General features: G+C 48.7%; 1 protein-coding gene and 1 long non-coding RNA gene across 16 annotated transcripts in view; one reads left to right on the top strand and one right to left on the bottom strand.

The window, feature by feature from the left end:
• LOC110257438 overlaps positions 1-6,802 on the top strand; it is a 69,289-nt gene extending 62,487 nt beyond the window's left edge. Inside the window, exons 3-4 of the long non-coding RNA XR_002340023.1 lie at positions 5,532-5,758; positions 5,929-6,802. This is a non-coding gene — a long non-coding RNA (uncharacterized LOC110257438). The remainder of the gene's footprint in view (positions 1-5,531; positions 5,759-5,928) is intronic.
• Positions 2,145-12,026, bottom strand: part of DLGAP4 (DLG associated protein 4) — a 149,177-nt gene continuing 139,295 nt past the window's right edge. For all 15 annotated transcript variants that reach the window (XM_021077874.1, XM_021077873.1, XM_021077875.1 and 12 more), the window contains 3 exons: positions 6,120-6,211; positions 5,033-5,188; positions 2,145-3,941 (listed from right to left, as the gene is read on the bottom strand). In XM_021077874.1, coding sequence (XP_020933533.1) covers positions 3,723-3,941; positions 5,033-5,188; positions 6,120-6,211 — 467 coding nt within the window. In that variant the 3' untranslated portion in view covers positions 2,145-3,722. The remainder of the gene's footprint in view (positions 3,942-5,032; positions 5,189-6,119; positions 6,212-12,026) is intronic.

Genomic DNA, 12,026 nt, shown 5'->3' with positions numbered 1-12,026 from the left:
TGGCCCGAAGGCCGCTGAACCCCATGCTGCTCCTGGCTGCAGCCAAGCCTTCTTTCTCTGTTCTCAGGCTATGGGGTGAGGACCCTGAAAAGCTTGGGGACTTGCAAACCCTGGGGAAACAGGTTTAGAAGGGGAAGCTGGGACCCCGCGCTCTGGCCTGCAGCCCCTGGCTGGTTCTCGGGGCCCCAGGGATAGTGGACAGTCTCCGGTTCTGCCCCCTTTCCTCTTCCCCTACATCCTACATCCTTCAGGCGGGTGCTTCCGGTCTCTCTTTGGCCTTTTCTGTCCCACAAGGATTGTGCCCTGGACTCACTCCCAGCCTCTCTGGGAAGCTGCTGTAGGCCTTTCCCTGGGGTGACAATAGGCCTCCCTGACAGAACAGAGTACAGGAGGTGGGGCCTCACCTAAGTCATGTTTTTTGTCTAAATTGTTTAATCTGAGTCTAGTGGTGAGAAAACATAAATCCAAATCATGTAATGTTCTATAAGAAGCTTGGATACTTTAAAAAATGTCAATGTTGTAAAAAAAACAGAAGTGGGGAAATTATTTTTGATTCAGGGAGACTAAAGAGACATGATATCTGAAAGCAATGAATGATCCTTCACTGGTTCCTGGATGGACACAAAGGAAAAGCCCCAGAGGACGTGGCGGGGAACTAGAGGGTGGCTGTGCTCTAGAGGGTGTATGCGGGACGTGCTCGAGGCCGCCTCGTTTGTTAATCAGAGGGTGATGGGGGTACTGTGGGAATGGCATGCTTAGGTGTTGCGTGGCATGTTTGGAGGTGAAGCAGCACGGTGTGTGCCGCTGACTTTGAAATGGCCTGAGATGACAAGAATGTTTGTATATGTCCCTGAGAGGAACACTGCAGAGATGGCAAAATCCTGACAGTTGGTGATTCTGGGTGAAGGACATTAAACTATCTTTTCAACTCGGAGAGGTGGGCGGGGTGGGCTTTCTGTTGCTGCACCAGTGGGGCTGGGAGAGGTGGCCTGGATTCTGCCCGCCAGATGTGTCCCTCCCCCTGTGCTCTGATCCCGGGGGGGGGGGGGCCAGATCCCTCCCTCAGCCCCTAAGCTAACACTCAAGGCCCCTCAAGGCCCGTCAGGAGGAGAGCTGGGCCACTAGCTGGACGGTGGCCCAAGTCCAGTGTGACTGCCTCCTGTGTTCACTCTGGTCTCTGAGGAGCTGGCTCAGCGCCCAGGCAGCCTGAAACCCCGTTCACTTACCTTCGAGTCACCCTCAGGCAGGTCTCGGGGTCCAGGAAGGTACCAGCCCCAGAAGTTTATTGGAGCCACGTGTGCTCAGCCACCACCGGGAGCTCGAGGTGAGGGCGCACTGCTCCAGGGACAGGGGACTGGCCCCACTGAGGAGGGCAGGGCATCCTGAACAAAGGTCCTGGGAAGGCAGTCCCCCTGGGCCTGAGGTCGCCAGTATTTCCACTGGGGGTGGGGCCGAGGGAGAAGATGAGTGTGTGCAGCTCAGTGGGCCAAAGAACTTTCTACAAGGCATGTTCTCACCATCAGCCATTGGCACCTACTGTTCCTTCGCCTAGAACGTACTTTCCCCTGGAAACCATCCCCGTCCCCCAAAGCTCACTGATACCCACTGTCCTCCCCGGGGTTGACCAGAGCTCCCGCCCAGGCCAGGTCTGGCGGGTCTCCTTTTCTCCCACCTGCTATAGCCAGGAACTCACCTGTGACACGTTCTGTGTCTCCCCCACTGGAGTGTAGGCTCTGTGAGTGACCTGTGGGGCACGGGGCCCAGCAGGGTAGGTGCTTGGGAAGGGCATCCAGTGCAGGTAACTGTCGGGGTGGAGGCAGTTGCTGAGGGCGCCAAGCGCCCCATCCTGGGAGCCCCTCTTGGCTCCCGGATCATAACTATTAATTAAGCATTTATTTTTCTGAGGAAGCAGGCCAGGCAGATGTTGCACACTCATCTTCCAGACTAGGAAACCAAGAGCTTCGTTTTTCATGCCCCGGATCACAGAGCTGGTATGTGGCAGAGCTGGAATTACAGTTTGCACTCAAATCAGCTCCAGAGAGCCGCCACTTAGAAGGGGTCTGGCTCAGCCTCCTGGGGCGTCCATTCCCCCCGCCTCATCCCAGCCTGGCCCATCCCGCTGTAATAACACCATGAGCCCTTGGTACACGTTACCTCATTTATTCTCACAACATGCCTGTGAGGTAGGGAGGGGCGGGGACTGTCCCCATTTTACAGAGGAGGAAGTTGAGGCACACAGAGGTCAAGTGACTTGCCCAAGGTCACAGACGGTGGCCAAGCTGGAATGGGCCCTAGAGCAGGCCCTCACTTCATCCGGGGCCCCCGTGGCAGGTGCCGGACACGGAGACGTGTCCAGTGCCTAGTCGTGGACACAGGAGAGAGCAGCCCTCGGGCACTGAGCTGGCTGCGGGTGGGCCTCACCCTCTCCCTGCCCCCTACCTCGCCCTGCAGGCCCAGGCCGTTGCAGCTCAGGGCTCGTGACACCCCGGGAGTGGGGCTCGGGGAGAGAGAAGGATGACTCGGGTAAAAGAAGAGAACAGAAAACTCAGAGGCTGGGCAGATGGGCCCATGGTGGGGAGGCAGGTGGGAGACCAAAAAAGGGGGGGGAGGCTGCTTACACACAAGGTATATATTTTTACACACACTTGTACACACACCTAGATATAGTACATGTAAAAATATATGCTATTCACACCCCCGCCTCCTGCCAGGTGCCCCGAGAGCCAGCGGCGGCGCTGGTGGGCATGGGTGAGCAGATGGGCGTTGGTTAAATATACACTCTAAGGTCTATGTGCATATGTACACATACGTACAGACACAGCCGCCCACCCTCGGGACTGTACACAGGCTCGGCCAGGGACAGACCACCCCTGGGAAATGGGGTCCCTCTCTCGAGTGGCCCCTGCAAGTCACTCTGAGTCATATTTTGCTGAAGGAAGAAGGGGCTGGAGAGAAGAAAAAGGCGGGAGCCTGGAGTGTGGTAACTGCGGTTTTTATCTCATTTCCCCGCAAAGACGTCGACCCTCCTCATCTCCTCAGAGAGGCGGGTCACCCCCGGACGCCGCCTAGGGCTGGCGGATCACAGTGGGAGGAACCTACATCTGCGTGTGCGCGCGGGTGTGACTGTGTGTGAGCACTTGGTGGGGGAGGGGACGCGTGTCCATCGTTCTGTCCTCTGGGCTCAGCCACCAAAAGGGCGGAGAACCAGAAAGCCGAGAGTCAGGATGGTGACCCCTGCGTGCTTTGTTCTGAAGGGAAAAGAGAGAAACGTAAGAATGAAAACTCCAAGGTCAGAGCCGGGATAGCCAGGGAGAGAAGGAAGGACATGGCAGGTGCCCAAGGCTGCCCTTGGGCTGTTGTCATCTTGTAAACAAGCTAGTTTAAGTTCTCGTTAGATAGAACAAGTAAAAAGACCGCAGTCTGGAGGCTGGGCTGAGGAGTTGCCGAAGTCCATCTATCTAGTCCACCACGGCCAGCAAGAGGAAGAAAAGTTTTAGAGTTTTGTGTTTTTGTTGATTTGTGTGAAGTCTTCATAACCTAAAGCTGGGAGGGACCCAAAAAAGCCAAATCGTGAGCCCTTGTATGCATCATTTTGAAAGTTGGCTCAGGGTCTCTAGACAGAATAACCATACTAAAGGCTGAGAAAATTTTGTTCCATTTGCATTTAGTTTGTGGGTTTTTTTTAAAATGCCTTAAAATTGTCTGCTTCCTGCTTTCTGGTCTCAGAGCCGGGTCTGGGCCTCGGGGACATAAATCTCAATGCTGTCTGCGCTCTCTGTGGCTGAGTTCTGCCGCACGGAAGCTGCCCGCTTGGCTGCCAGCAGTCTCTTGCGGGCCTCCTGACGCTGCTTGTCCCCAGCATCAGAGGCCTTGTCGCGGCTCACTGCCGGCTTGGATTTGGCTGGCTTCTTTGGGACCGGAGGGGGTGGTTTCTTCTCTTCCTTTAGTGAGACAGTGAGGAGGGAAGAAAAATAAAATAAAGGTGCCACCTTCTGAGTGGCGCTACCACCCACCCTATGCTGGCAGCTGGAGTCTCCACCCCAGCTTCCCTGCATGGGGCACAAGCAACACGAATCAGGAAGCCACAAGAAGCGATGATGGTGGGAATAGCACAAGGCATAGGAGCAAGAAAGCAAGCTTAGAGTCCTAGAATGTTCTAGTAGGAAAGTACAGACGGGTCACCTGTTCCCACCCCTGCTTTAAACCATTGAGAGTCTGAAACTCACCCAGGAATCACACAGCCTGAGATGGGATTTAAATTCAGGGCCTCTGACTTCTAGGTCAGATTTTTTTTTTTTTTTTAGGGCTGTACCTGCGGCATGTGGAGGTTCCCAGGCTAGGGGTTGAACTGGAGCTATAGCCGCAAGCCTATGCCACAGCCACGCCAGATCAAGCCATGTCTGTGACCTATGCCACAGCTCACGGCAACGACGGATCCTTAACCCACTGAGCAAGGCCAGGGATTGAACCTGTAACCTCATGAATGCTAGTCAGATTTGTTTCTGTTGAGCCATGATGAGAACTCCCAGGTCAGTTTCACATGCTGTTCTAGGGGGTCAGAACTCACAAGGGCCATAGTCCAGTAACCAATAACCAAAGGGGTCTCTGGGTGCCACTGTGTCACAGATGGAAGCCTGAGCCGCAGGGAGGAGGCTGGCCCAGAAGCAGAATTGGGTCCAGACCCCTGTACTCCTGGCAGCATGGTCCTAGGTGAAGGACCATTTTTCTGCCTCCCAAGTTCCAGTGGCTACGTCTATGCTGCTCCAGGCTGTGGGCATGTGTCTCCCAGGAGCCCCACTGTCTGAACATGCAGGGCAGGAAGGCATGCTTTCGGGGTCAGCCTCAACTACAGAGAGCGAGCGGCATGCTGGACGGGCGCCGAGCATGGACCCCGCACACTGATGGACGTGAGCCCCCAGCTCAAAGACGACACACGGAGAAGGGAGCCAAGCAGCACTGACCGATGTGGGCAGCGTTATTGCCGACCAGGAATTTGTCCCTGGACTTCCCCTCCGCACTGCTCCATGCTCACCTTCCTCTTCTCGGGGGTCTCCACCAGCTGCCAGCTGTTGGCCTTGAGGTGGTAGAGTTCATCAAACTTCATGCTGATGTCCTCGATGGACAGCTGCAGCAGGTCCCAGAACCCTGCCAGGTCCTGGGCTGTCGGACGTGGGTTGGCGTCAGGGTTCTGTGGGACAGATGAGGATCAGCGGGGCAAGCAGGGCAGAGGCTTGTCCTGCAGCCCATCTCAAGTACGGTCTCCTAGCCCTGCCAGCCCGGTGAGGGTCTCCTGAGGCTAGGTCTTGCTCTCCTGTTCCCAGGGTCAGGTCAGTGTCTGTATGAGTGAACGAAGCTGGCTCCTGAACACTGCTGGCCCTGAGGGTGGAGACCTTGGGGCGAAAGAGACAGTCCCATCATGAGAGGGGGTTCTGTACACACATGGGGACTGAGGCCTTTGCTGAGTCCACTCCTGTAGGGCTACCCGGGGCAAGGCCCTCACGGCCTTAACGTCCGCTGTTCTCATTTTACAGGGAGGCGGCGGTGGGGAGAAGCAGGCCACTCCAAGGTGGGTCTGAGGACAGACTCCACGATCTTCTGTTCTCTGACGACACATCCCTCATCATGCCTTCCCCAGCGAACCCCCGAGTCCCTTCAAGTCCTAGAGACAAGCACGTGCCATTGTCTTCCACCCCTGGGAGGACACTGCCCCCCACCAGAGGGAAAGAGGCTTCCAGAGGCAAAGCTGCCCGCCTAACAGGTGAGGGTGAAGGAGAGGAGAACCCCCAAGGCTGCTGGTGGTATTTCTTTAGTTCTTACCTTGACTGTCTTCTTAGATATCGAGTATGTTGTATATGAATAAATCAGTGCTAACTCATTTTTAACTTTGATGTGGCTGTTTTTAACACAGAGTTCACTTTTCTATTTCAGAAAGTATTAGAGATCTGATTCCTGGCTCTTCTCTTGTGCCAGGCACTCACACACACACGCCACTGTCATCTTTCCAGTGCCACGAGGAGGCAGCACCTTCTCCATGTTAGGGAGGAGGTCACAGAGGCTTGGAGGCTGACCCAAGCGTGTGGCTGGAAGAGCTGCTGTGGAGGAAGAAGAATCACACTCACCAAGTTTTGTTCACAAAGGCCCCGGAACTGCTGGAATTTCTGGGACATCAGCAGCTGGGCACTGCCCACAGCACTGAGGACTTTTCCTAAGACTGAGAAAGAGAAGATAGAAAAAGACTGAGCAGAGCACAAGGGCTGCTGGGCGGAAGGCAGGATCGGGGTCGGGCTTTCCCTCTCCTCCCCACCTTAGGCTGCCAGTCACTCTGATGATGGCAGTCAGTCTTTATTCAATTTATAATCCGCTCTCGTGACAAATGCAAACCATACATATAAAGTGAACCCTGTCCCCTAGTTGCTAAGGCCATTTTATGGCAATAAATTTGGAAATTGAATTTAAATGGAAAAAATTTTCAGGAAAATGTAAATTACTATCATAGACTCAAGAAGAGATAGAAAATCTGATTAGACCAGTAACTGTTTTAAAAAGCTGAAGCAGGAATTAAAAATATTGCCCAGATAAAGGAACCAGGCCTATGTAGTTTTATAGGTGTGGTTTTACAAAACTTCCAAGGGACGGATTATCCTTGTCCTGCATATCTGAATTCTTCTAGAGAGTAACTGAATATAGAAAATGACACAACTAATTTCAGAAACCCTGAGAGAAGACAGGACATGCCAAGAAGAGGGCACTTCTATTACAAACATAAATGTAAAAGTCTGAATTAAAAGCAAATAGAATCTGACAGAAGAGTTACCATGATGTGTTTAACCCAGGAATACAAAGCCGAAACCTTGCAGTGTGATGTTCAGTTTTAAAGTGGTGGCAGAGATACAAAACTACTTCCTAGTCCCTCAGAAATCACGGAAAAGCAAAACAGAGTAAATGAGAAATCAACATGGAAAACGGCTCTTGACAGAACTCTAGAGCACACTGTCTAAAGAAGGCTGAGGGCCACACAAGGATTCTTGGGTTTGAAGGGCTCACATAAAGGTGGCAGTTCTGAGTTCTCAAAAGCAGCATACCTTGAGAGGAGAAGCCAATGATCTCTTATTCGGAAAAAAGGGGGTCTGCATAGACTGCAGCAGGAGCGTCCCTGAACCTGAGGCGGCACCAAGGTGGGGAGGGGTGCAGCTGGACAGGGACACACCCTTGCATCGTAAGCAGCCCTGTAGCTGCCTGGGGAGAAAACAGGGCTGGAGAAGGCAACTTGCACCCATTACCGGGTCTTAGGAGTTCCTGCCGGCCCACAACACGGTCCTGGCTCCCCTCCCATAGTGGTCTATTCCAATAGCTCATCAAGGAAGAATTTCACCTCATTCAGGAATTAGTTATTAAAAAAGAACCAACATAGGAGCTAAACAGATATTACAGGAACAGCAACTGGCAGACGACCTGAGCTGATGAAGCCAGATTCTTAATCTGCTATGCCACAAGGGAATTCCAAAACATCTTAAATGAATAGCTAAGCTGCTGGGAATAAAATGACCCACCCCCACCCCCGGGCAGGTAGTGGGCATTCGTGCCTGGCTTGGTCTTACGCAGGATGGGAATAAAAGGAAAAGTCTCTCCTGAGAATTCCTAACCAAAGACTGCACTTAGATACTTAATGTTTAAGAAATAAAAGCAACTAGATATATTAAAAATATGAGACTACTTAAAGTGACTGAGAGACATGGAGGAGAAAGGGAGACTTAACATACATCTATTAGATTTTTTTTTTTTTTTTGCCATTTCTTGGGCTGCTCTTGCAGCATATGGAGGTTCCCAGGCTAGGGGTCGAATCGGAGCCATAGCTGTCGGCCTATGCCAGAGACACAGCAACGTGGGATCCGAGCCGCATTTGCAACCTACACCACAGCTCACGGAAATGCCAGATCCTTAACCCACTGAGTGAGGCCAGGGATCGAACCCGAAACCTCATGGTTCCTAGTTGGATTCGTTAACCACTGAGCCACGACGGGAACTCCTATTAGAGTTCTAAAAGGACAGAGAGTGGAAGAAATTTGTTCAAAGAGATCATGATTTAGAATATGAATAGAGGAGTCATCCCAAATTCACTTTATGAAGCAAGATAACCTTGATACTAAAACAGGACAAGGACGAGAAAGGAAAATTACCAGCCAATTTCTAATGAACAAAGGCAACATTATTAGACCAAATATTAACAAAAGTCCAACAATGTACTAAAATAATGTAACTCAGCTGGATTTATTCTAGTGATATAAGACTGATTCAACATTAGAAAATTCTAATGACTTCTGGCTCTGGCTATGAAAAAACAGTTACTATGACAAACTGAACCCTCCTACCAAGAAAAGTTAAAAAAACCCGAAAATAACAAAAATTAAAAAAAAAAAAAACAACCTCGTTCAAGGCATTTTTTATATTACCGAAGCAAGGAGAACCTGAGAGACTAAGATTTCCATTAGAAGGGAAATGCTATTCAGGTGAGTGTGATATTCTGTACTGCCTTTTATTCCAAAGCACCTCCAATTCTGTAAGCAGCATAAGGCTGAGGGGGCTTCTTAAGCCAGGCAGAAACCAGTGGTTAAGAGGCTGAGAAGCTGAGCAGAGCTTGTGGCAGTTTCAAAGGAACAGGGAGATGAAAATGAATTCAGACCTACCAAGGCAGAAAGGACTTGGGGGAAAGTGTATCAAGTTGAGCAAAACTTCCAGGAAGTCTTGCCTTTTTTTTTTTTTTTTTTGGTCACCCCCATGACATGTAGAAGTTCCCAGGCCATGGACTGAACCTGAGCCATAGCAGTGACAATGCCAGGTCCTTCCCACTTCCTGGGAAGTCTGGTCTTAAGATGTGAGAGAGACAAAAATTGGAGCTCAGTGTCTGCCAAGGAGGAGGGGCTTGGAAATATCTCAAGCTGTCACAAAACCTAGCTCTGAATCGGTTCAATCCCATATTAGATTCAGTTGGTCTGACCCTACTCTCATTGTCTGCAAGGAGCAAAAGGAAAACCTTTCCTTAAGAATAAAATCAGCAGAAACAAATCTGACTAGCATCCATGAGGATGCAAGTCTGATCCCTGGCCTTGCTCAGAAGGTTAACGATCCGGTCTTGCCGTGAGCTGTGGTGCAGGCCCAGATGCGACTCAGATCTGGTGTTGGTGTGACTGTGGCACAGGCCATCGGCTACAGTTCTAATCAGACCCCTTGGGAACCTCCATATGCCACAGGTTCGGCCCTAAAAAGCAAAAAACAAAACAAACAATCATCTGAGCCTCAAGTTATCTCTGTAGTTTTTCATGTACAGTTTCTGGCACTGAACAAAAATTGCCAAGCATGCCAGGAGGTAGAACCAAATGACTGCACACCAAAAGAGAAAAATCAGAAAATAGGAAAAGACCTACAGGGGATGATAGACATTAGAGTTATTGGACTGTTAATACGTCCAAGAAAATATATAAATATATAAAATTTACCACATTACAGACTGAAAAAGAGAAGCCATATGATTATCTAAATAGATAAACCAAATTCGATTAAATTCAACAATTTTCTTAACCAGAGTAAGTGTATCCACAAGTGTATTACTCAGATTTAGAGTAAACGTCATACCCAACGGTATAATGTTAAAAGTAATTCCTTATTTACAAATAAAATAAGAATATAGCAAGATTTCTAGATCGAGCATTTCATTAACAATAAGCAGAAAATACAGTAACAAAAAATACCACTTATATACATCCCAAACTAAAATACGAATCTATCTCAGTGGTTAACGAATCCTACTAGGAACCACGAGGTTATGGGTTCGATCCCTGGCCTTGCTCAGTGGGTTGAAGATCCGGCGTTGCCATGAGCTGTGGTGTAGGTTGCAGACACAGCTCAGATGTGGCATTGCTGTGGCTCTGGTGCAGGCCAGCAGCTACAGCTCTGATTAGACTCCTAGCCTGGGAACCTCCATATGCCGCAGAAGCGGCCCTAGAAATGGCAAAAAGACAAAATAAATACATAAAATAAAATACTAATCTAACAAATCTTTAAAAAATATGCAAAATTTAAACTTTTTAAAAAAATGAAGTGTAGTTGATTTTCAATGTTATGTTAATTACTATATAGCAAAGTGATTCAGTTCTACATCTATATAATGTATGTACTTTTTCATGTTCTTTTCCATTATGGTTTATTACAGGATACAGAATATAGTTCTCTGTACTATATAGTAAGACCTTGATGTTTATTTTATATATAGTAGTTTGTGTCTGCTAATCTCAAACCCCTAATTCTTCCCTCCCCTCCCTTTCCTGTTTAATAGCCATAAGTTTATTTTCTATATTTGTGAGTCTGCTTCTATTTTGTAAATAAGTTCATTATATCACATTTTAGATTCCACATATAAATGATACTTGTCTTTGGCTGACTTTCCTTGGTATGGTAAGTCCTAGGTCCATCCATGTTGCTGAAAATGGCATTATGTCATTCTTTTTTATGGCTGAGTAGTATTCCACTGTATTTATACACCACATTTTCTTTATCCTTAATCTACTGTTAGACATTTAGGTTGCTTCCTTGTCTTGGCTATTTTAAATAGTGCTGCCATAAACATGCAGGGGTGGGTGGGGTGAATGTATCTTTTTGAATTAGAATTTTCTCCAGATAGATGTCCAGGAGTGGAATTACTGGATTATATGGCAACTCTGCTTTTACTTTTTTTTTTTTTTTGTCTTTTTAGGTCTGCACCTGTGGCATATGGAAGTTTCCAGGGTATGGGTCAAATCAAAGCTGCAGATGCTGGCCTATACCACAGCCACAGCAACACCAGATCCAAGCCACATCTGTGACCTACACCACAGCTTGTGGCAATGCCGGATCCTCATCTCACTGAGCAGGGCCAGGGATTGAACCCAAGTCCTCATGGATTCTAGTTGAGTTCATTATCACTGAGCCATAATGGGAACTCCTATTTTTAGTCTTTTAAGGAACTTCTATACCGTTTTCCATAGTGGCTGCACCAATTTATATTCCCACCAAAAATGTAAGCAGGTGCCTTTTTCTCCGAACCCTTTCCAGCATTTATTACTTATAGACTTTTCTGTCTTTTTAGAGCCACACCTGTGGCATATGGAGGTTCCCAGGCTAGGGGTTGAATTGGAGCTGTAGCCGCCAGCCTACACCACAGCCACAGCCACGCCACACTGCAACTGCATCTGTGACCTACACCACACCTCATGACAACACCAGATCCTTAACCCACTGAACGAGGTCAGGGATTGAACCCACATCCTCATGGATATTATTCAAGTTCATTACTGCTGAGCCACAGTGGGAACTCCCTGGGCCAGGGATCAAAACTGTACCACAGCAGCAACCCAAGCCGTTGCAGTGATAACACTGGATCCTTAACCCACTGAGCTACAGGAAAACTCCTCATTGTAGCTTTGATTAAATATGTAAAACTTTTAGGTAGAAAATATAAAATTTAAATGAAGACACTAAATAAGACCTAAATAAATGAAAAGACATAATCATGTTCTTGGATAGAAAGCACTCACTCATAAACATGTCAATTTCCCACCAAACTAATCTATAGATTTAATATAATTCCAATCAGTGTCAACAGGGAACTTGAGAAGTTGAGTCTAAAACTTATATGGAGAAACAAAGACCCAATATTAACCCCCCACTCATCTTTTTCTGGGGAGGCAGGGTGCAGGTGCCCTGCAGCATACGGACTTCCCAGGCCAGGGATCAGATCTGAGCTGCAGTTGTGGTCTACACCACAGCTGTGGCAACACCAGATCTTTAGGCCACTGTGCCAGGCCTAGGATTGAACATGCATCCTGGTGCTGCAGAGACACCATCGGTCCTACAGCACCACAGGAGGAGCTCCAACCAAGATGCTCTTGAAGAACAGGTTGAGGGAAGAGGTTGAGTTGTCAAGATACATTATACAGTTCTAACAGTAAAGAAAGTTGGATTTGGGCCGAGGGATAGACTAATGAACAGAACAG

The sequence above is a fragment of the Sus scrofa genome, chromosome 17 (genome assembly GCF_000003025.6).
Source record: "Sus scrofa isolate TJ Tabasco breed Duroc chromosome 17, Sscrofa11.1, whole genome shotgun sequence".
Lineage (NCBI taxonomy): Eukaryota > Metazoa > Chordata > Mammalia > Artiodactyla > Suidae > Sus > Sus scrofa.
The sequence above is the reverse complement of the archived record's forward strand: the minus strand, read 5'-3'. Positions and strand labels throughout refer to the sequence as shown.